Genomic DNA, 22,090 nt, shown 5'->3' with positions numbered 1-22,090 from the left:
TGGACATAAGGGATAACGATTTCATGCAGATGGTGGTGTATGTATGGAACGAACTGCCAGAGAAAGTGGTGGAAGCTAGTACAATTATCACATTTAAATGGTATTTGGTTGTGTATATGAATAGGAAGGGCTTAGACAGATATGAGCCAAATGCTGGCAAATGGGACTAGGTCAGATTGAGATATCTGGTCAGCATGGACGAGTTGGACCGAAGGGTCTGATTCCATGCTGGAACTCTCAATGGCATTCAATGGTTCTCCTGTATCACTCTAGTTGAGACTTCCTCGAGAAACTCTTATACATTAATCAGGCACAATTTCACTTTCATGAAGCCATGTTGATTATAATTTTCAAAGTGCATTGCTATTACTTCCTTAGTGATAGATTCCAGTATTTTCCAATGGTAGATATTAATCAGCTAATCATACTATAGTTTCCTATTTTTTGCCTCCCTCCCCCTCTTTGAGTAGAGGTGTCACATTAGCCGTTTTCCTGAGGTAGCGCTCTGCTGTGTTAAAATCAGGACTAAAGGACGAAGGTATTGTCTTTCAGGTAAAATATTAAATTATGCCACTATCTGCTATTTGACCTGCATAAGAGCAGAGGGAACCTGTACCCCAGTGATAGTCAGCATCTTCAGAGGAGTAGGGGATCTTTAACTTATTCATTTTGTGGGATGTGGGTGTTGCTGGCTGACCCAGCATTTATTCCCTGTCCCTCATTGCCCCTTGAGAAGGTGGGGATGAGCTGCTTCCTTAAACCACTGCAGTCCATGTGCTGTGGTTTGACCCACAATACCCTTAGGGAGGGAATTCCAGGGTTTTGACCCAGTGACACTGAAGGAATGGTGATATATTTCTAAGTCAGGATGGTGAGTGGCTTGGTGGGAAACTTGCAGGGGGTGGTGTTCCCATCTATCTACTGTCCTGTCCTTTTAGATGGAAGTGATCGTGGGTTTGGAAGGTGCTGTCTGAGGATCTTTGGTGAATTTCTTCAGTGTATCTTGTAGATGGTACGCACCGCTGCTACTGAGCGTAAGTGGAGGGAAAGGATGTTTGTGGATGTGGTGCCAATCAAGCGGTTGCTTTGTCCTGGATGGTGTCAAGCTTCTTTAGTGTTGTTGGAGCTGCCCCCATCCAGGGCAAGTGAGGAGTATTCCATCACACTCCTGACTTGTGCCTTGTAGATGGTGGACAGGCTTTGGGGAGTCTGGAGGTGAATTACTCGCTGCAGGATTCCCAACCTCTGACCTGCTCTTGTAGCCACTGTGTTTATGTGATGATGAGTCCAATTAAGTTTCTGGTCAAAGATAACTCCTAGGATGTTGGCAGTAGGGGACTCAATGATGGTAACACCATTGAATATCGAGAGGTGGTAATTAGGGGTTGTTTTTTATTCATGATGGTCATAGCCTGGCATTTGTGTGGCACGAATGTTACTTGCCACTTGCCAGCCCAAACCTTGATATTGTCCAGATTTGTACCCCAGTGCGAGTCAGCCCCTTCAGGACAGGAGGGGGACCCCATACCCCAGTGAGAGTCAGCCCCTTCAGGACAGGAGGGGGACCCCATACTCCAGTGAGGGTCAGCCCCTTCAGGACAGGAGGGGGACCCCATACCCCAGTGAGAGTCAGGCCCCTTCAGGACAGGAGGGGGACCCCATACCCCAGTGAGAGTCAGGCACCTTCAGGACAGGAGGGGGACCCCATACCTCAGTGAGGGTCAGCTCCTTCAGGACAGGAGGGGGACCCCATACCCCAGTGAGAGTCAGCCCCTTCAGGACAGGAGGGGGACCCCATACTCCAGTGAGAGTCAGCCCCTTCAGGACAGGAGGGGGACCCCATACCCCAGTGAGGGTCAGCCCCTTCAGGACAGGAGGGGGACCCCATACCTCAGTGAGGGTCAGCTCCTTCAAGACAGGAGGGGGACCCCATACCCCAGTGAGAGTCAGCCCCTTCAGGACAGGAGGGGGACCCCATACCTCAGTGAGGGTCAGCTCCTTCAGGACAGGAGGGGGAACCTGTACCCCAGTGAGAGTCATCCCCTTCAGGACAGGAGGGGGAACCCGTACCCCAGTGAGAGTCAGCCCCTTCAGGACAGGAGGGGTCCTGTAACCTATTGCAGTTGCTAACTCAGTGCTGTTGTGCAATGGAGAGGAATATTACATGAGGAATATCAGTCCGACATTCTGAGTATATTTGAGACAGAGATAGATAGCTTCTTGATTAGTAAGGGAATGAAAGATTACAGGAAGAGGTCATGAGAAAGGAATTGAGAAACAAATCAGCCATAATCAAATAGTGGACCCAGACCTGATGGGCTGAATGGCATAATTGTGCTCAGATTCTATGGCCCAAGTTTGTGCTGAAGTGACTCTTCAAGTCTGAGTGGGTTTGGAAACATGATTCTCTGGCTCAGGAAACTTGACCCTGCCGCGACACCCACTTCCTGAAATTGAATTTTACTTCAGGTTTCCCTTTCTCCATCCTGTGTCAATTCCAGACCATCAGGAGGTGCAGTGGAAGGATGTATTCACTCAGTCTATTCCATCCAACCTTGCCCAGCTTGTAGATACCACTTAGTAATCTCCCCCACCCTGCTGAACTACACCCACACCTCTTCACCAACAAGGTCTCACAGAGTGTGGCTAATGGTGAAGACAGCTACTGATTGCCATGCCATGATGCGGTGCAGTGGCACAGCCTCATGCAGTATTGTTGGGGGTGGGGGAGAGCGGAATTGATAAACACATACTTTAATTCATTCATGCTTATTGTCTCTTCTCCCAGATCTGGCCAATTACTAACCATGGTAATGTCTGTGTCTCTCTCACACGCACATACACAGGGGTTTTGTGGATAACCTGAGCTGGGATCATGAGGTCGAGTGTGCATATAACACAGTGACAGGAGTGACTCCGAGGCAGAGGTACCAGCCCACATCAGGGAGCCAGCAACTGCAGTACGCACTCCAACATCTCCAACAGCAACAGCAGCACTCCCGACAGCTCCTGGATACCAGCCGGGCCCGGCAGCAGGTAAAAGAGTGGGGAGAGCATGATCGGCACCAGGGAAACAGGCAGGTGGGCCAGACCGCCAAACCTGGGGGCGAGCTGCGTCTGGGGTTACTGTTTCAATTCCCAGCCTTATGTGATGGTTATATTTTAACATTGGTTCATGAGAATGATCCTAACTCTGAAGTCTGCCTGACACCAAGCCTGGGTGGTCTCACTGCTGCAATGTAAAGGGGGCTTCAAGCTGCAAGGTGTTTTACTCTTTGAAACAATGGAAATTGCTTTTGTGTTAACAGTGGAGAGGCTGGATCTCACAGTCCCAGCAAAATAGTTAGCATCTCAGCTCAAATATAAACAACTGTGCTTTAAGCTATCCATTTACCTTCAAGATAAAAGGAAGTTGGGGTTTCAAGAACACTGGGTAATCCAAGATGGAGGATGGGAAACATTTCTGGCTGCAACAGTTGCTCCTTTTTTGAGGTATTTTAGGTGCTGGAGGTGATTTCCTCGAATTACTGTTTTACAGCAATTACTGTTTTATATGCTGTTGCATTGTTTTGGAACTTTGGAGGAAAAAAGTCAAAACAACAGCAGTTTTAAAGGGAGAGGTACAGACAAAGGAAGCATATGGTGAGGTTAGTGCAGGAGAGAGAGAGAGAAAGAAACTGGCACCACAGTGACCCTGCACAGTTACTGCCTTTGCTGTTTGAATTCGCTGGACATCGGAGAGCGTCTGGGAAAATCATCAAACAGTGAAATTCACAACTGATCTTGGAGGGACTGTTTGGGCAAAGTCACAGCACAGAAGCAGATAAGTGACTAGTTTTAATCTGGGGCAGTGTTTTGTAGAGGAATAAGACAGTGTTATTTTCTGGGTCTGTAGATTGTGAAGGATCAAAAATGGCCTTTAGTAGAGTGATATACATTTCTTGTCAGATATGGCAGTTTAAGGAGAGTTTACGGGTTACTGCGGTTTATATCTGCAATAAATGCTGTTGGTTGCGAATCCTATCAGATTGAATGGATTGGTTGGAGAGACAGTTAGAGGCAATGAGAAATTTGCAATAGCAACGGTATGTGATGGATGGCAGTTATAGGAAGGGGGGAAAAGTCTCAGATACAGTCACATAGATGGGTTAACTCCAGGAAAGGTAAGAGAGGTAGGCAGTTAGTGCAAGAGTCTAACAAGTATGCTGTTTTGGAAAATGTAGGGGCTGATGGATTCTTAGGGGAACATAGCACGAACAGCCAAGTTTCTGGTATTGAGACTGGCCATATTGCAATGAGGGGTACCTCAAATTCCAAGACATCAACTGTGTTAGGGGACTCTAGTCTGAGGTACAGACAGATGTTTCTGTGGCCAGCAGAGAAAAAGCAGAATGGTGTGTTGCTTCCCTGGTGCCAGGATCAAGGATGTCTCAGAGAGAGTGCAGAATGTTCTCACTGGGGAGAGGGGTCAGCAGGAGGCCATTGTCCATATTGGAACCAATGACATTGGAAGGGAAAAGGTTGAGATTCTGAAGGGAGATTACAGAGAGTTAGGCAGGAATTTAAAAAGGAGGTCCTCAAGGGTAGTCATATCTGGATTATTCCCAATGCTACGAGCTAGTGAGAGCAAGAATAGGAGGATAGAGCAGATGGATGCATGGCTGGTGTATGGGAGAAGGATTTATATTTTTGGATCATTGGAATCTCTTTTGGGGTAGAAGTGGCCTGTACAAGAAGGACGGATTGCACCTAAATTGGAAGGGGACTAATATACTGGCAGGGAGATTTGCTCGAGCTGCTCAGGAGGATTTAAACTAGTAAGGTGGGGAGGTAGGACGCAGGAGGTAGTGAGGAAAGAGATTGATCTGAGAAGGGTACAGTTGAGAACAGAAGTGAATCAAACAGGACAGGCAGGGACAAGGTAGGACTAATAAATTAAATTGCATTTATATCAGTGCAAGGGGTCTAACAGGAATGGCAGATGAACTCAGGGCATGGTTAGGAATATCATACACTGGGATATCATAGTAATTACGGAAACATGGCTCAGGGACGGGCAGGACTGGCAACTTAATGTTCCAGGATACAAATGCTACAGGAAGGATGGAAAGGGAGGCAAGAGAGGAGGGGGAGTGGCGTTTTTGATAAGGGATAGCATTACAGCTGTGCTGAGGGAGGATATTCCCAAAAATACATCCAGGGAAGTTATTTGAGTGGAAATGAGAAATAAGAAAGGGATGATCACCTTATTGGGATTGTATTATAGACCCCCCCCTAATAGTCAGAGGGAAATTGAGAAACAAACTTGTAAGGAGATCTCAGTTATCTGTAAGAATAATAGGGTGGTTATGGAAGGGGATTTTAACTTTCCAAATATAGACTGGGACTGCCATAGTGTTAAAGGTTTAGATGGAAAGGAATTTGTTAAGTGTGTACAAGACAATTTTCTGATTCAGTATGTGGATGTACCTACTAGAGAAGGTGCAAAACTCGACCTACTCTTGGGAAATAAGGCAGGGCAGGTGACTGAGGTGTCAGTGGGGGAGCACTTTGGGGCCCGCAACCATAATTCTATTGGATTTATAATAATGATGGAAAAGGATAAACCAGATCTAAAAGTTGAAGTTCTAATTTGGCGAAAGGCCAACTTTGACAGTATTAGGCAAGAACTTTCGAAAGCTGATTGGAGGCAGATGTTCACAGGTAAAGGGACGGCTGGAAAATGGGAAGCCTTCAGAAATGAGATAACAAGAAGCCAGAGACACTCCCACCTCCCCACTGCAGTGAGACACCCCCCACCTCCCCACTGCAGTGAGACACCCCCCACCTCCCCACTGCAGTGAGACACTCCCACCTCCCCACTGCAATGAGACACTCCCACCTCCCCACTGCAATGGGACACTCCCACCTCCCCACTGCAATGGGACACTCCCACCTCCCCACTGCAGTGAGACACCCCCCACCTCCCCACTGCAGTGAGACACCCCCCACCTCCCCACTGCAGTGAGACACCCCCCACCTCCCCACTGCAGTGAGACACCCCCCACCTCCCCACTGCAGTGAGACACCCCCCACCCCCCACCTCCCCACTGCAGTGAGACACCCCCCACCTCCCCACTGCAGTGAGACACCCCCCACCTCCCCACTGCAGTGAGACACTCCCACCTCCCCACTGCAGTGAGACACCCCCCACCTCCCCACTGCAGTGAGACACCCCCCACCTCCCCACTGCAGTGAGACACCCCCCACCTCCCCACTGCAGTGAGACACTCCCACCTCCCCACTGCAGTGAGACACCCCCCACCTCCCCACTGCAGTGAGACACCCCCCACCTCCCCACTGCAGAGAGACCCCCACCTCCCCACTGCAGTGAGACACTCCCACCTCCCCACTGCAGTGAGACACTCCCACCTCCCCACTGCAGTGAGACACCCCCCACCTCCCCACTGCAGAGAGACCCCCACCTCCCCACTGCAGTGAGACACTCCCACCTCCCCACTGCAGTGAGACACCCCCCACCTCCCCACTGCAGTGAGACACTCCCACCTCCCCACTGCAGTGAGACACTCCCACCTCCCCACTGCAGTGAGACACTCCCACCTCCCCACTGCAGTGAGACACCCCCCACCTCCCCACTGCAGTGAGACACTCCCACCTCCCCACTGCAGTGAGACACTCCCACCTCCCCACTGCAGTGAGACACTCCCACCTCCCCACTGCAGTGAGACACCCCCCACCTCCCCACTGCAGTGAGACACCCCCCACCCCCCACCTCCCCACTGCAGTGAGACACCCCCCCACCTCCCCACTGCAGTGAGACACCCCCACCTCCCCACTGCAGAGAGACACTCCCCCTTCTGAACTCCGATCGTCTTCCAGTGACAGCCAATATATCATTTACCTTCATGCTGCTCGCAGAGAATTATCGAGTCATAGAGATGTACAGCACTGAAACAGATCCTTCAGTCCAACTTATCCATGCCAACCAGATATCCCAACCCAATCCAATCCCATCTGCCAGCACCCTGCCCCTATCCATCCAAACCCTTCCTATTCATTTATCCATCCAGATGCCTTTTAAATGCTGTAATTGTACCAGCCTCCACCACTTCCTCTGGCAGTGCATTCCATACCCGTACCACCCTCTGTGTGAAAAAGTTGCCCCTTAGGTCTCTTTTATACCCTTCCCCTCTCACCATAAACCTATACCCTCTAGTTTTGGACCTCCCCACCCCAAGCAAAATACCTTGTGTATTTTCCCTATCTATGCCCCTCATGATTTTATAAACCTCTATAAGGTCACCCCTCAGCCTCCGACACTCCAGGGAAATCAGCCCCAGCGTATTCAACCTCTCCCTATAGCACAACCTTGACAACATCTTTGTAAATCTTTTCTGAACCCTTCCAAGTTTCATAACATCGTTCTGATTGTACACAATATTCCAACAGTGGCCTAACCAATGTCCTGTACAGCTGCAACATGACCCCCCAACTCCTGTACTCAATACTCTGACCAATAAAGGAAAGCATACCAAACACCTTCTTCACTATCCTATCTACCTGCGACTCCACTTTTAAGGAGCTACGAACCTGCACTCCAAGGTCTCTTTGTTCAGCAACACTCCCTAGGACCTTACCATTAAGTGTATAAGTCCTTGCTTTCCCAATATGCAGCACCTCGCATTTAACTGAATTAAACTCTATCTGCCACTTCTCAGTCCATTGGCCCATCTGGTCCTGATCCTGTTATAATCTGAGGTAACCCTCTTCGCTGTCCACTACACCTCCAATTTTGGTGTCATCTACAAACTTACTAACTGTACCTCTTATGCTCGCATCCAAATCATTTATGTAAATGACGAAAAGTAGAGGGCCCAGCACCGATCCTTGTGGCACTCCATTGGTCACAGGCCTCCAGTCTGAAAAACAACCCTCCACCACCACCATCTGTCTTCTACCTTTGAGCAGGTTCTGTATCCAAATGGCTAGTTCTCCCTGTATTCCGTGAGATCTAGAATTTGTAAGAAGAGTCCAGGAGAGTTTTCTAGAGCAGCATGTCAATAGTCCGACGAGGGAAGGGGCCATATTAGACCTGATGTTAGGGAATGAACCAGGCCAGGTGGTAGAAGTTGCATTGGGGGATTTCTTTGGGAACAGTGACCACAATTCTGTAAGTTTTAGAATACTTGTTGTCAAGGAAGAGCGTGGTCCTCAGGGAAGAGTACTATACTGGGCCAAAGCCAATTATATCAAAATTAGGCAGGAGCTGGGGAATGTGGACTGGACGGCTATTTGAAGGGAAGTCCACATTTGAGATGTGGGAGGCTTTCAAAGGTAGGTTAACGGGAGTGCAGGATAGGCATGTCCTGTTGAAGGCAAAGGATAGGAAGGGCAAGATTCATGAACCGTGGATGACAGGAGAAATTGGACGACTAGCCAAAAGGAAAAGGGAAGAGTACATAAGATCCAGGCAGCTAAGAACAGAATATCGGAAGAGTAGGATCAGACCTAAACGAGGAATCAAGCGGGATAAAAGGGGCCATGAAATAGCTTTAGTGAGCAGAATTAAAGAGAATCCCAAAGCCTTTTATTCTTATATAAGAAGCAAGTGCGTAACTAGAGAAAGGATTGGTCCACTAAAGGATAATGAAGGAAGGCTGTGTGCTGAACCTGAACGAATGGGTGAGATTCTGAATGATTACTTCGCAGCAGTGTTCACTGAGGAGAGAAACATGATGAATCTTGAGATTAGAGATAGAAGTTTGATTAGTCTGGATCACATTGGCATAAGTAGGGAAGATGTGTTGGGTATGCTAGAGGTTATTAAGATGGACAAATCCCCAGGACCGGATGGGATCTATCCTAGGTTGCTGAGGGAGGCAAGAGAGGAAATAGCTGGGGCCCTGACAGATATCTTTGTGGCATCCTTAAACACAGGTGAGGTTCCAGAGGACTGGAAGGTTGCACATGTTGTCCCCATGAACAAGAAGGGTAGTAAGGATATTCCGGGTAACTACAGACCAGTGAGCCTGATGTCGGTGGTGGGGAAGTTGCTGGAGAAGGTACTGAGGGATGAAATTGATTTATATTTGGAAAAGAATGAGCTTATTAGTGATAGGCAACGTGGTTTTGTGCGGGGGAGATCGTGCCTTACCACTTCATAGACCTTTAAGGAAGTGACCAAGTTGATAGATGAAGGAGGGGCTGTTGACGCCATATACATGGACTTTAGTAAGGCGCTTGATAAGGTTCCCCATGGTAGACTAATGGAGAAAGTGAAGTCACATGGTGTGCAGGGTGTTCTAGCTCGGTGGATAAAGAACTGGTTGAGCAACAGGAGACAGAGAGTAGTAGTTGAAGGGAATTTCTCGAAATGGAGAAAGGTGACCAGTGGTGTTCCACAGGGGTCAGTGTTGGGGCCATTGTTGTTTGTAATATACATAAATGATCTAGAAGAGGGCACTGTTGGTATGATCAGCAAGTTTGCAGATGACACAGAGATTGGTGGAGTAGCAGAAAGCATAAGGGACTGTCAAAGAATACAGGAGGATATAGATAGACTGGAAAGTTGGGCGGAAAAGTGGCAGATGGCTTTCAATCCACACAAATGTGAGGTGATACATTTTAGGAAGTCTAATTCTAGAGCCAACTATACAGTGAATGGAAGAGCCTTGGGAAAAGTTGGTGAGCAGAGAGATCTTGGAGTTCAGGTCCATTGTACCCTGAAGGTTGCTGCACAGGTGGATAGAGTGGCCACAAAGGCATATAGTATGCTTGCCTTCATTGGACGGGATATTGAGTATAAGAGCTGGCAAGTCATGTTAAAATTGTACAGGACATTGGTTCGGCCGCATTTAGAATACTGTGTACAGTTCTGGTCGCCACATTACCAAAAGGATGTGGACGCTTTGGAGAGGGTGCAGAGAAGGTTTACGAGGATGTTGCCTGGTATGGAAGGTGCCAGCTATGAAGAGAGGTTGAGTAGGTTAGGTTTGTTTTCATTAGAAAAAAGGAGATTGAGGGGGGACCTGATTGATGTCTACAAGATCATGAAGGGTATAGACAGGGTGGATAGAGACAAGCTTTTTCCCAGGGTGAAGGATTCAATAATGAGAGGTCACACTTTCAAGGTGAGAGGTGAAAAGTTTAAGGGGGATACACGCGGCAAGTACTTCACACAGAGGGTGTGGGCGTTTGGAACATGTTGCCAGCAGAGGTGGTAGAGGCAGGCACGGTAGATTCATTTAAGATGCATCTGGACAGATGCATGAGTAGGTGGGGAGCAGAGGGATACAGATGGTTAGGAATTGGGCGACAGGTTTAGACAGTACATTTGGATCGGCTCAGGCTTGGAGGGGTGAAGGGCCAGTTCCTGGGCTGTAAATTTTCTTTGTTCTTTGTACACAAGCCCCCACCATTCATCCACGTTTCCATGTGACTCCCCAGCAGCAGATAACGTGTGCTGCCGAGTCGATGTGGGCTAGTGATAGCAGGTATGTCGCCAGCCTGACCTGGAATTCATTAAGTGTGTTTATAGAATAGCCTTTGGCCCGTGCAGTTTTATTATTAAATAACCACAGGATTGCATTTCCTTAACAGAGTCAGAGTATTACACCAGTATTACGCTGGATTCAAGCCAGAATAATGTGCGGAGGCGTTCCAGGAAACTGCTTTCCCTTGAAAAACAATAGGGAGTCAAAGGAAAATCTGTTTCCGATTGACAGTTTCGTGCTGAGGGTCAGGATCTCTCCTGCTTTACGTGACCTCCACAATTTGCAGAATAGTGCAGAGTGAATTTTGAGGTGTTTGTGTATGTTTTAAAACAATAACCTTCTGGCAGTTTCCTTGGCAAGGACAGAGTTTTGCCCGTCCCTAGTTGCCCTTGGGAAGATGATAGTGAGCTGCCTTCTTGAACTGCCATAGCTAGACCCACATTGCTGTTAGGGAGGGAATTCTGGGATTCTGACCCAACGACACTGAAGGAGCAGTGATATATTTCCAAGTCAGGATGGTGACTTGGAGGAGAAATTAGAGATGATGTTGTTCCCATGACATTACTGCCCTTCTCCTTCTCGGTTATGGAGAGAGTTCCTGCTCTTCTGGATAATACAAACTGCAGCACATTGCATTGGCAGTGGAGGAGCTCAGTATTGAGTCCTGTGATTGTCTGTACTGGTGCCCATTACTATAACTTCAATTATGTTGTAGCTATCTGTTAAATGAGGTTCACTGTCATTGTTCATTGCTTGTAATCTTATTTCCTTTCTGATGTTTCCCAGCTCTGTGCGAGTAGCTTATTTCAGACAACTGGTGTGTGTGGCGGTGAATGCAGCTGTAGGAGCTTGTCAGTCAATGTAGGCTTTAGTTTTAATTTGAAGGTTACAGAAACAGTGTGTGGCTGCTGCTGAGCCAAGCCGTAGTGTTCATGTTCACAGTTAATAGACAGCAACAGCATAATCTCATACATCCTGGACATCAGCCAGCAGCCTGTACCAATATCCCTGTTTTCAATTCAGTGGGCATTTAACTTTCATCTCAAACATAGGTGAGCCATGTGCTCCAGTAAACTTAAACATGCTACTAGTACGGTAGTAAACACAGAGATGATGGAATATTTAGGAACAACGCACATTGGGAGTGCATACATGAGGCCACATATTTTGTGAGTAATGGAGCAAAGGGAAAAGCAGATTACTTCAATATGTAGATGTGACATATTCATTTGCAGCTCCCGGTTTAGTCGTGACCTTTGCAGGGCAGGATTGACTCTGTTTGGATCCCTCCTAGTTTTTGGTTTGCTCGTCGAAAGAAATATATACTTTTCATTGAGGGAATGCAGCAGAGATTCACCAGACTGATTCCTGAGAATGTGGAGACTGGGTTTATATTCACTACAGTTTAGACAAAGAAAATGTGTTCTCATCGAAACTTCTTAAAAGGCCTAGGCACAGGTAGATGTGGAAAGAGTTCTGTCCCTGACCGGAAGGCTTCAAGACAATATAATCTCAGAATACAGTGAAAGCCATTTAGAATGGAAGGGTGGAGCGACTTCTTCACTGAGACAGTGGTGAAGTGTTGGAATTCTCTCTCCCAGTGGACAGTGTAACTATGGGCAGCGTGTTGGCTCAGTGGTTAGCAGGGATCGGATTTGATTCCAGCCTCAGGCGACTGTCTGTGTGGAGTTTGCACATTCTCCCCGTGTCTGCATGGGTTTCCTCCGGGTGCTCTGGTTTCCTCCCATGGTCCAAAGATGTGCAGGTCAGGTGGATTGGCCAGGCTAAATTGCCCCGTAGTTTCCATGGATCTTTAAGCTGAGTGAAACTGTGCAGGTCTGGTGGTTAGACATGGTAGATGTATGGTAAAGGGCTAGGTTTAGGTGGTTTGCTCTTTGGAGTGTTGGTGCAGTCTTGATGGGCTGAATGGCTTCTTTCTTTACTGTCGAGATCCTGCAATGCTAAGTCACCAAGTTAGTTCAAGACTGAAGTCACTGAACTGAATGAATAGAGCTGGAATCTGGCATTGAGATGGATGATCAGGCGTGTAGAATGATGGAGTATGCTCATGGTACTGCTGGCCAACTCCTGCTCCTGTTTTCCCATGCTCATTTAACTCATCTGAATCTTATAGGAAAAAAAACTTTTAATACTTTCAGGAGAGAAAGGGGACCAATAAACTAGCGAGAGTCAGCCCCTTCAGGAGAGGGAAGGGGACCTTGTACCCCAGTGAGAGTCAGCCCCTTTGGGAGAGGGAAGGGGACCTTGTACCCCAGTGAGAGTCAGCCCCTTCGGGAGAGGGAGGGGGACCCCGTACCATAGTGAGGGTCAGCCCCTTCAGGAGAGGGAGGGAGACCCCGTACCCCAGTGAGAGTCAGCCCCTTCAGGAGAGGGAAGGGGACCTTGTACCCCAGTGAGAGTCAGCCCCTTCAGGAGAGGGAGGGGGACCCCGTACCATAGTGAGGGTCAGCCCCTTCAGGAGAGGGAGGGAGACCCCGTACCCCAGTGAGAGTCAGCCCCTTCAGGAGAGGGAGGGGGACCCCAGACCCCAGAGAGAGCAGCCCCTTCAGGAGAGGGAGGGGGACCCTATACCCCATTGAGGGTCAGCCCCTTCAGGAGAGGGAGGGGGACCCTATACCCCAGTCAGGGTCAGCCCCTTCAGGAGAGGGAGGGAGACCCCGTACCCCAGTGAGAGTCAGCCCCTTCAGGAGAGGGAGGGGGACCCCAGACCCCAGAGAGAGCAGCCCCTTCAGGAGAGGGAGGGGGACCCTATACCCCATTGAGGGTCAGCCCCTTCAGGAGAGGGAGGGGGACCCTATACCCCAGTCAGGGTCAGCCCCTTCAGGAGAGGGAGGGGGACCCCGTACCCCAGTGAGAGTCAGTCCCTTCAGGAGAGGGAGGGGGACCCTGTACCCCAGTGAGGGTCAGTCCCTTCAGGAGAGGGAGGGGGACCCTGTACCCCAGAGAGAGTCAGCCCCTTCAGGAGAAGGAGGGGGACCCTGTACCCTAGTGAGAGTCAGCCCCTTCAGGAACATTCTATTAAAGTTATTCTACATTTTAAATAGAAATGAAAGGCATTGGGGAAATCTGAGAGGGAAAACGCTAAAATATAGAGCAGGTCAGCTGTATATGAGTAGATCTGTGAACCTGTTGTTTCTCTGGTAGTTGCTATGTGAACCTTTCCATCATGTTCTATTTTAACCCTGAGAAATTCCAGTGTTCATGCAGAGATTGCTGGGCTTTGGGGTTCTGCCCATGGCTATTCCTCTCCAGCGTTCTGGTCTGGAACACACTGACAGGCTGAGAGTGCCCCACTCAGCAACAGCCTCTGAAACAAGTGGCTGAGAATCAAGTTGGTACATCACCCCCACTCATCTTAGACCTAAACTTTAAGTAACACATGAAGACATCATTTTTCTTAACTTGGAGTATGCTTGGATTTCTAAGCACTGTGATTGACTTGCCCTGCTTTATTTAATTATATAATTCAATAAAAATACATTCTTTTCTGGCTCCTCTGGGATCAATCTCGACATGACTGCAGAGGCATTCCTGTTCTGAATAGTAAGTACTTTGATGTTCTTCTTGGCCAGTGCCACTGACTAATTTTTTATTTGAAGATTATGACCTTAAGCTGTGCCTTGCTTGAGGAACTTACCCTCAGAGTGATGGGATGTGAGTCAACTGTTTCAATTGGCCCCTTTCTCTCACTTGGAGCATGAAAGGGCACCTCTGCCTCCTTGTTTTTCCATGCTGTCTGACAAGAGAATAAAGAACATGAAGGAGCCTGACACTGTTTCCCAGCTAAATGGGCAATTCTCAAACAGACTGGACCAAGAATAGAAAGGCAAAACAGTACGTTGACCAGTCTTTCTGTTGCTGATGCTGTTCACTGACCTCAGCCCAGCTAATCCATTTTTAGCAATGAAGCATTCTGTGGGTGAATGTAGTTTCTGTGGACAGAGTCATGCTCGCAGAGGCAGCTATGATGAAGCCCTTTGCTCTTGACTCCCCATTTATACATCAGAGGTGCCATTGATGTTATCAGTCTCAATCCCCCCCGCATTAAAGTGCACTCCCCCATGAGTGAAATTGCAGATATTGGATAGCACTGTTGTGAGGAAAAGCATGGATAATATTACATTGGAAAATGTGAAGTTTACGATGTCCTAATAGAGCGCCAGACCTCCCATTGTTCTTTCATCTTGGAGTATTCAATGATTGTCTTTCAACCCTTTGGCACTCATCCATCTGGCCCACACAAAGTTGAAGGAGATTAGTTTATTGGAGAGAGTTTCTGTCATGGATTGAAAGTATAAGAATGTTTTGCTTGGAGCTGAAAAATAAACAGTTTTTCAATCTGAGTCTAGCATTGGGTGTGGATCCAGGTACCATGTTCTTCATTGTAGACAATCAGCGACTATTTGAAGTCATGTCCATGATTGACGCAGTGCCCACAAGGGAGAGGGAGATAGGGAGGCACAGGTCCAGGTTGGAGCAAGGAAGAGATACCAGGAACAGTTGCCTCATTCTATGATATGTGTTGGGGAGACTGGTGGAAGAATGACATGGAGGTCTACAGCATAGAAAAAGGCCCTTCGGCCCATTGAGTCTGTGATGGTCAAAAACAATCATATGTCGAAGAGTGTGGTGCTGGAAAAATGCAGCTGGTCAGGCAACATCAGAGGAGCAGGAGAGTTGACCTTTTGAGTGTAAGCTCTTCATCAGGAAGGTGAAGGACTTTCTTCCAAAAATAATCATATCACTATTGTAGTCCCATTTCCCAGCATTTAGCCCAAAACCTTGTAAGCCTTGGCAGTAGAAGTGCACCTCTAAGTACTTATTACATGTTTAACAAGACTGAATTACAACAATAACATGCTGAACCACCGGATGAAATTTCTCACATATCACCCAACCCTTGCTTGATAATGACCATTCTTAGAGGAGAGCTAATCTAGCGATTAATACTCTGGGCCATGGGTTCATTCCCCACCAGAGCAACTGGTGGAATTTGTGTTCAGTTTATAAATCAGGTCACTGTAATGGTGACTATGATCATTGATTGTTGTATAAATCCATTTAGTTCAATAATGTCCTTCTTTCAAAAGAAGGAAATCTGCTTTTCTTACTCAGCCTGGCATCCATGTGACTCCAGACCCAAAGCAATGTGACTGACTCTTCAATAAAACAAAGATGAGTTGGAAATGCTAACTCTGTTTCTATCTCCACAGATGCTGCCAAACTTGCTGTGTTTCTCCAGCACTTTCTGGTTTTGTTTGTGGCCGACTCGTAACTGCCCTCTGAAAGGGCTGAGCGAGCCCCCCCCCTCCCCAGTTTGAGGGCAGTTAGGGATAGGCAATATCCCTAACCAGCCCTGCCAGCAACACCCACATCCCATGAAAGAATTGTTCAAAGATTCATATAGTGCCAAAGTGATAAACCCATGGAATCTGGAAATCTGTGATGGAAGTTCAGGTCCTAGAAGTGCTCAGCAGGCCTGGCAGCAGCTCTGGACCAAAACAGAATTAGATGTTTCAGCTCTGTGAACTTCATCAGAACAAAGAAAAATTCACAATACAATAGGTTATAGCAGTTGTCCTGAGGAGAGACGTGAATAAGGGGTTTGTGACAGAGTGGAGGGCAGCAGAGATTTAATCAGAAAAATGTTTGTGTTACAAAAGCTAAAGGGAGTAATAATAAGTCAGGCCAAGAAAAGGTGTGTATAGATGATGCCTGAATGGAAGGATAGCAGGTATCTAAATGCTAAATAAAGGAATAAATAAAAAGAGAAAAAAAGCTAGCAAGAACTTTTTGTTGTTTAATCTGTTTTCCACCCTATTACAGAGCTTTCCTCTGTTCATCTTTTCACCTCCCTCTTTTGATTTGCTCAAAACATTGCTAACTTTTCTCAGATGTGATGTAAGGTCACAGTCCCAAATTCCTAACTGTTTCTCTCTCCCCACACAGATGCTGCCTGACCTGTTGACTCTTTCCCATATTTCCTGTTGCTAATCTCTATATATTGCTGTTGGTCTGAACAGCATTACATGGCGTGGAGAGTTCTGTCAGCTTGTTCTGAAAGCACTTACTCCCACTGAATGATAAATTTCACTCATGAATGATATGAATAAGAAAACCAGTACAATACAAGGGCAAAGGAACAAACCCAGTGTTCAGCACGACATGAGAAACCATGTTCTCTCCAGCACTGTCTTGCTCTTCCTCTCACTGCCCGATATCCAGTAATATCACATCCAGTAAGACTCTACTCATCTGCTCATTCTCGTGAGTGTGTTGCTAGAAAAGCACAGCAGGTCAGGCAGCATCCGAGGAGCAGGAGATTTTGGGCTGGAGCCCTTCATCAGGATGCTGCCTGACCTGCTGTGCTTTTCCAGCAACACAGTTTCGACTCTAATCTCCAGCATCTGCAGACCTCACTTCCACCTGCTCATTCTCCTTATCCTTTGACATTCCATCAAGTCTGACCCACAGTCTTCACTTTCTGTAAGGTACCTCTTTGACAAACCTCCTCATGGAGGTCAGTGGGAAGGTCAGTGTTAACTTGGATTGCAAGGTAGCTGAGATAAAGGTCCTGAGAGATCGATGTAAACAGGACTTTTATTTTCTTTTGGGAGAAATGACAACAAGGCTCACAGTTTAGAAATCAGGGTTTGCCCATTTAAAACCGATGAGGTGAAAATTTTGTCTCTCAGCTGGTGGTAAGTCTTCAGAACTCTTTTCCCAAAAAGGTAGTGAAAGCAAAGTCCTTGAATATTGTTAAGGCCAAGTCAGATAGATTCCTGCGAAGTGAGAGGGCTGAAAGGTAATCACATAGATGAGAATGGTTATTTGAGGTCACAATCACAGTGAACCATGATCTTATTGAACAGGAGAGCAGGATAGAGGGGCCATAGGGCTACATCTGCTCCTGATTCATATGCTCATAATTGACTATAAGATCATAAAATACAGGAGCAGAATTAGACCATTCAGCCCATCAGGCCAATCCCACCAGTCGATCATGGCTTTATATGTTCTTCAATCTCTATTCTTCTGCCTTTTTTTTAACATTAGAGTGCAGTACAGGCCCTTCGGCCCTCGATGTTGTGCCGCCCTGTCATACCTAATCTGAATCCCATCCCACCTACACTATTCCATGTACGTCCATATGTCTGTCCAATGACGACTTAAATGCACTTAAACTTGGCAAATCTACTTCCGTTGCAGGCAAAGCATTCCATACCCTTACTACTCTCTGAGTAAAGAAACTACCTCTGACATCTGTCTTATACCTATCTCTCCTCACTTTAAAGTTGTGTCCCCTCGTGTTTGCTGTCACCATACTTGGAAAAAGGCTCTCCCTGTCCACCCTAACTAACCCTCTGATTATCTTGTATGTCTCTATTAAGTCACTTCTCAACCTTCTTCTCTCTAACGAGAACAGCCTCAAGTCCCTCAACCTTTCCTCTTAAGACATTCCTTCCATACCAGGCAACATCCTGGTAAATCTCCTCTGCACCCTTTCCAAAGCTTCCACATCCTTCTTATAATGCAGTGACCAGAACTGTACATAATACTCCAAGTGCGGCCGCACCAGAGCTTTGTACAGCTGCAGCATGACCTCCTGGTTCCGGAATTCAATCCCTCTATTAATAAAGGCTAAAATACTGTGTGCCTTCTTAACAACCCTGTCAATCTGGGTGGCAACTTTCAGGGATCTGTGTACGTGGACACTGAGATCTCTCTGCTCATCTGCACTCCCAAGAATCTTACCATTAGCCCAGTACTTTGCATTCTGATTACTCAGACCAAAGTGTATTACCTCACACTTGTCCACATTAAACTCCATTTGCCACCTCTCAGTCCAGCTCTGCAGCTTATCTATGTCTCTCTGTAACCTACAACATCCTTCGTCACTATCCACAACTCCACCGACCTTAGTGTTGTCTGCAAATTTACTAACCCACCCTTCTACACCCTCATCCAGATCGTTTATAAAAATGTCGAACAGCAGTGGACCCAATATCGACCCTTGTGGTACGCCGCTAGTAACTGGACACCAAGATGAACATGTTCCATCAACTACAACCCTCTGTTTTCTTTCAGCAAGCCAATTACTGATCCAAACTGCTATGTCTCCTACAATCCCATTCCTCCGCATTTTGTACAATGGCCTACTGTGGGGAACCTTATCGAACACCTTGCTGGAATCCATATACACCACATCAACTGGTTTACTCTCATCTACCTGTTTGGTCACTTTGTCAAAAAACTCAATAAGATTCGTTAGGCACGACCTACCTTTCACAAAACCGTGCTGACTGTCCCTGATCAGATTATTCTTTTCTAGATGGTTATAAATCCTATCTCTTATAACCTTTTCCGACACTTTACCAACAACTGAAGTGAGACTCACTGGTCTGTAATTACCAGGGTTGTCTCTACTACCCTTTTGAACAAGGGAACCACATTTGCTATCCTGCAGTCCTCATGCACTATTCTTGTACATAATGATGATTTGAAGATCAATGCCAAAGGCTCGGCAAACTCTTCCCTTGATTCCCAGAGGATCCTCGGATAGATCCCATCCGGCCCAGGGGACTTGTCTACTTTCACACTCTGCAGTATTTCTAATACCTCTTTCTTGTGATCCTCAATCTCTTCTAGTCTAGATACAAGTATCTCTGTATCTTCCTCGCCAACACTTTCATTTTCTACAGTGAACACTGTCAAAAAATATTTATTTAGTGCTTCCCCTATCTCCTCTGACTCCACACACAACTTCCCCTATTATCCTTGATTGGCTCTAATTTAACTCTCGTCATTCTTTTATTCCTGGCATACCTATGGAAAGCCTTAGGGTTAACCCTGATCCTATCCGCCAACAACTTCTCATGTCTCCTCCTGGCTCTTCTGAGCTCTCTCTCACTCAATCTTGATCCTCTAACCTATCAAGTACCTATTGATCTCTGCCTTAAACACACCTAATGACTTGATCTTCACAGCCTTCTGCAGAAATGGGTTCCACACTGTCAACACTGTCTTGCTGAAGAAGTTCCTCCTCATCTCAGTGGGTATTTTTCAGACTGAATGATTGTAGACAAGGGCTTTTTTTGGTGTCCCTGAGGTTGTACATAAATGACTTGGACTTGGGAATACTGAGCAAAATTTGCAGATCCCGTAAAACTTGGAGGAATGGTAAACAATGAGGATGATACAAATCAACTCAAAAGAACCTAGATAGCGAGCAGGGTGGGAAGGAAAATATCAGGAAGAATGTAATACAGAGAACTGTGAGAGGTTGCACTTGGCAGAAGCGATAGGCTTGGATTATGCAGGGTTAGCAGCAGAGTTTGATGGTGAAATGACAAATTGAGAGAGTGTCAGGGCAGGAGATGTGTGCTGGAAATTAAGCCCCACTATTTCAGAAGTTATCACAAGTCTGTAAATTTGACTAAAGCATCAAATTGCTGAATTTTATCTGTAATTCCGGTTAAATGAATATGCACACCAGGTTTTCTTTTCATTAACAGAAAAGTAACAATTTATTGTAATCAAACTCTTTTTAACCAATTGCGAGAAACAAATATGAACTGTGAATTTATAACTCAAAAATTTATACTCTATTTCTTTTTAAAATTCCCATGCTCTTAGAGTCATAGAGATGTACAGCATGGAAACAGACCCTTCGGTCCAACCCGTCCGTGCCGACCAGATATCCCAACCCAATCTAGTCCCACCTGCCAGCACCTGGCCCATATCCCTCCAAACCCTTCCTATTCATATACCCATCCAGATGCCCCTTGACTGTTGCAATTGTCCCAGCCTCCACCACTTCATCTGGCAGCTCATTCCATACACGTACCACCCTCTGTGTAAAAACGTTGCCCCTTAGGTCTCTTTTATATCTTTCCCCTCTCACCCTAAACCTATGCCCTCTAGTTCTGGACTCCCTGACCCCAGGGAAAAGACTTTGTCTATTTACCCTAGCCATGCCCCTCATAATTTAGTAAACCTCTATAAGGTCACCCCTCAGCCTCCGACGCTCCAGCGAAAACAGCCCCAGCCTGTTCAGCCTCTCCCTGTAGCTCAGATCCTCCAACCCTGGCAACATCCTTGTAAATCTTTTCTGAACCCTTTCAAGTTTCACAACATCTTTCCAATAGGAAGGAGACCAGAATTGCATGCAATATTCCAACAGTAGCCTAACCAATGTCCTGTACAGCTGCAACCTGACCTCCCAACTCCTGTACTCAATACTCTCACCAGTAAAGGAAAGCATACCAAACACCTTCTTCCCTATCCTATTTACCTGCGACTCCACTTTCAAGGAGCTATGAACCTGCACCCCAAGGTCTCTTTGTTCAGCAACACTCCATTGGACCTTAGCATGAAGTGTATACGTACTGCTAAGATTTGCTTTCCCAAAATGGAACACCTCACATTTATCTGAATTAAACTCCATCTGCCACTTCTCAGCCCATTGGCCCATTTGGTCCAGATCCTGCTGTAATCTGAGGTAACCCTCCTCGCTGTCCACTACACCTCCAATTTTGGTGTCATCTGCAAACTTACTAACTGTATTGGTCAGAGGGGAATGGGTCTATGTGGGTTATTCCTCGAAGGGTAGGTTGGAATTATTGGGCAAAAGTGGAGTCTAATCTAAGACAGAGATGGGAAGGATTTTTTCTCTCCAAGGGTACTGAATCTGTGGAAAGTTTTACCACAGAGGGATGTCAAAGATGGATCATTAAGTGTATTCAGGGCTGAGAGAGACAGAAATTTAGTCAACAAGGAATCAAGCATTATAAGGAAAAGGCAGGAAAGCAGACATGAGGATTATCAAATCAATGATGATCCCATTGAATGGCGGGGCAGACTCGATGGGCTGAATGGCGGATTTCTGCTCCTACTTTGCCAGGCCTTGCAAATAGGCAGTCAATTATTTGACTGGGGAAGAAAATAAAACGAGAGAAGCTGAATTCTGGCAGCACTCCAGATGACACTTCCTGGTGAGTTGTTTTTTCAGCTTTCTTTTGACTCTTTCTGACCCTTTTCTGAAGACAAAGCATTGTGTCAACATCATTCTCAATCTTTCATTCACTGATTGGGGCAGCACCCTACCATCATAGACACTCTCACATATGCACTCACTTGCACACGCACACGCACGCACGCACACGCACTCATTTTGTCTCGAATGCACATACACACTGTAGGTTCGTGGCACTCCCTCAACACTGACCCTCCAACAGTGCAGCACTCCCTCAGCACTGACGCTCCGACAGTGCGGCACTCCCTCAACACTGACCCTCCGACAGTGCGACACTCCATCAGTACAGATCCTCCGACAGTGTGGCACTCCCTCAGCACTGACCCTCTGACAGTGCAGCACTCCCTCAGCACTGACCCTCCGACAGTGCAGCACTCCCTCAGCACTGACCCTCTGACAGTGCAGCACTCCCTCAGCACTGACCCTCTGACAGTGCAGCACTCCCTCAGCACTGACCCTTTGACAGAGCAGCACTCCCTCAGCACTGACCCTTTGACAGAGCAGCACTCCCTCAGCACTGACCCTTTGACAGTGCAGCACT

General features: G+C 46.9%; 1 protein-coding gene across 4 annotated transcripts in view; it reads left to right on the top strand.

The window, feature by feature from the left end:
* The window catches only part of ttll5 (tubulin tyrosine ligase-like family, member 5), a 453,533-nt gene that overhangs the window by 315,120 nt on the left and 116,323 nt on the right, over positions 1-22,090 (top strand). For all 4 annotated transcript variants that reach the window (XM_072567973.1, XM_072567972.1, XM_072567971.1 and 1 more), the window contains one exon: positions 2,847-3,036. In XM_072567973.1, the coding sequence (XP_072424074.1) occupies positions 2,847-3,036 (190 nt within the window). The remainder of the gene's footprint in view (positions 1-2,846; positions 3,037-22,090) is intronic.

Source organism: Chiloscyllium punctatum, chromosome 4 (genome assembly GCF_047496795.1).
Source record: "Chiloscyllium punctatum isolate Juve2018m chromosome 4, sChiPun1.3, whole genome shotgun sequence".
NCBI classification, from domain to species: domain Eukaryota; kingdom Metazoa; phylum Chordata; class Chondrichthyes; order Orectolobiformes; family Hemiscylliidae; genus Chiloscyllium; species Chiloscyllium punctatum.
The sequence above is the reverse complement of the archived record's forward strand: the minus strand, read 5'-3'. Positions and strand labels throughout refer to the sequence as shown.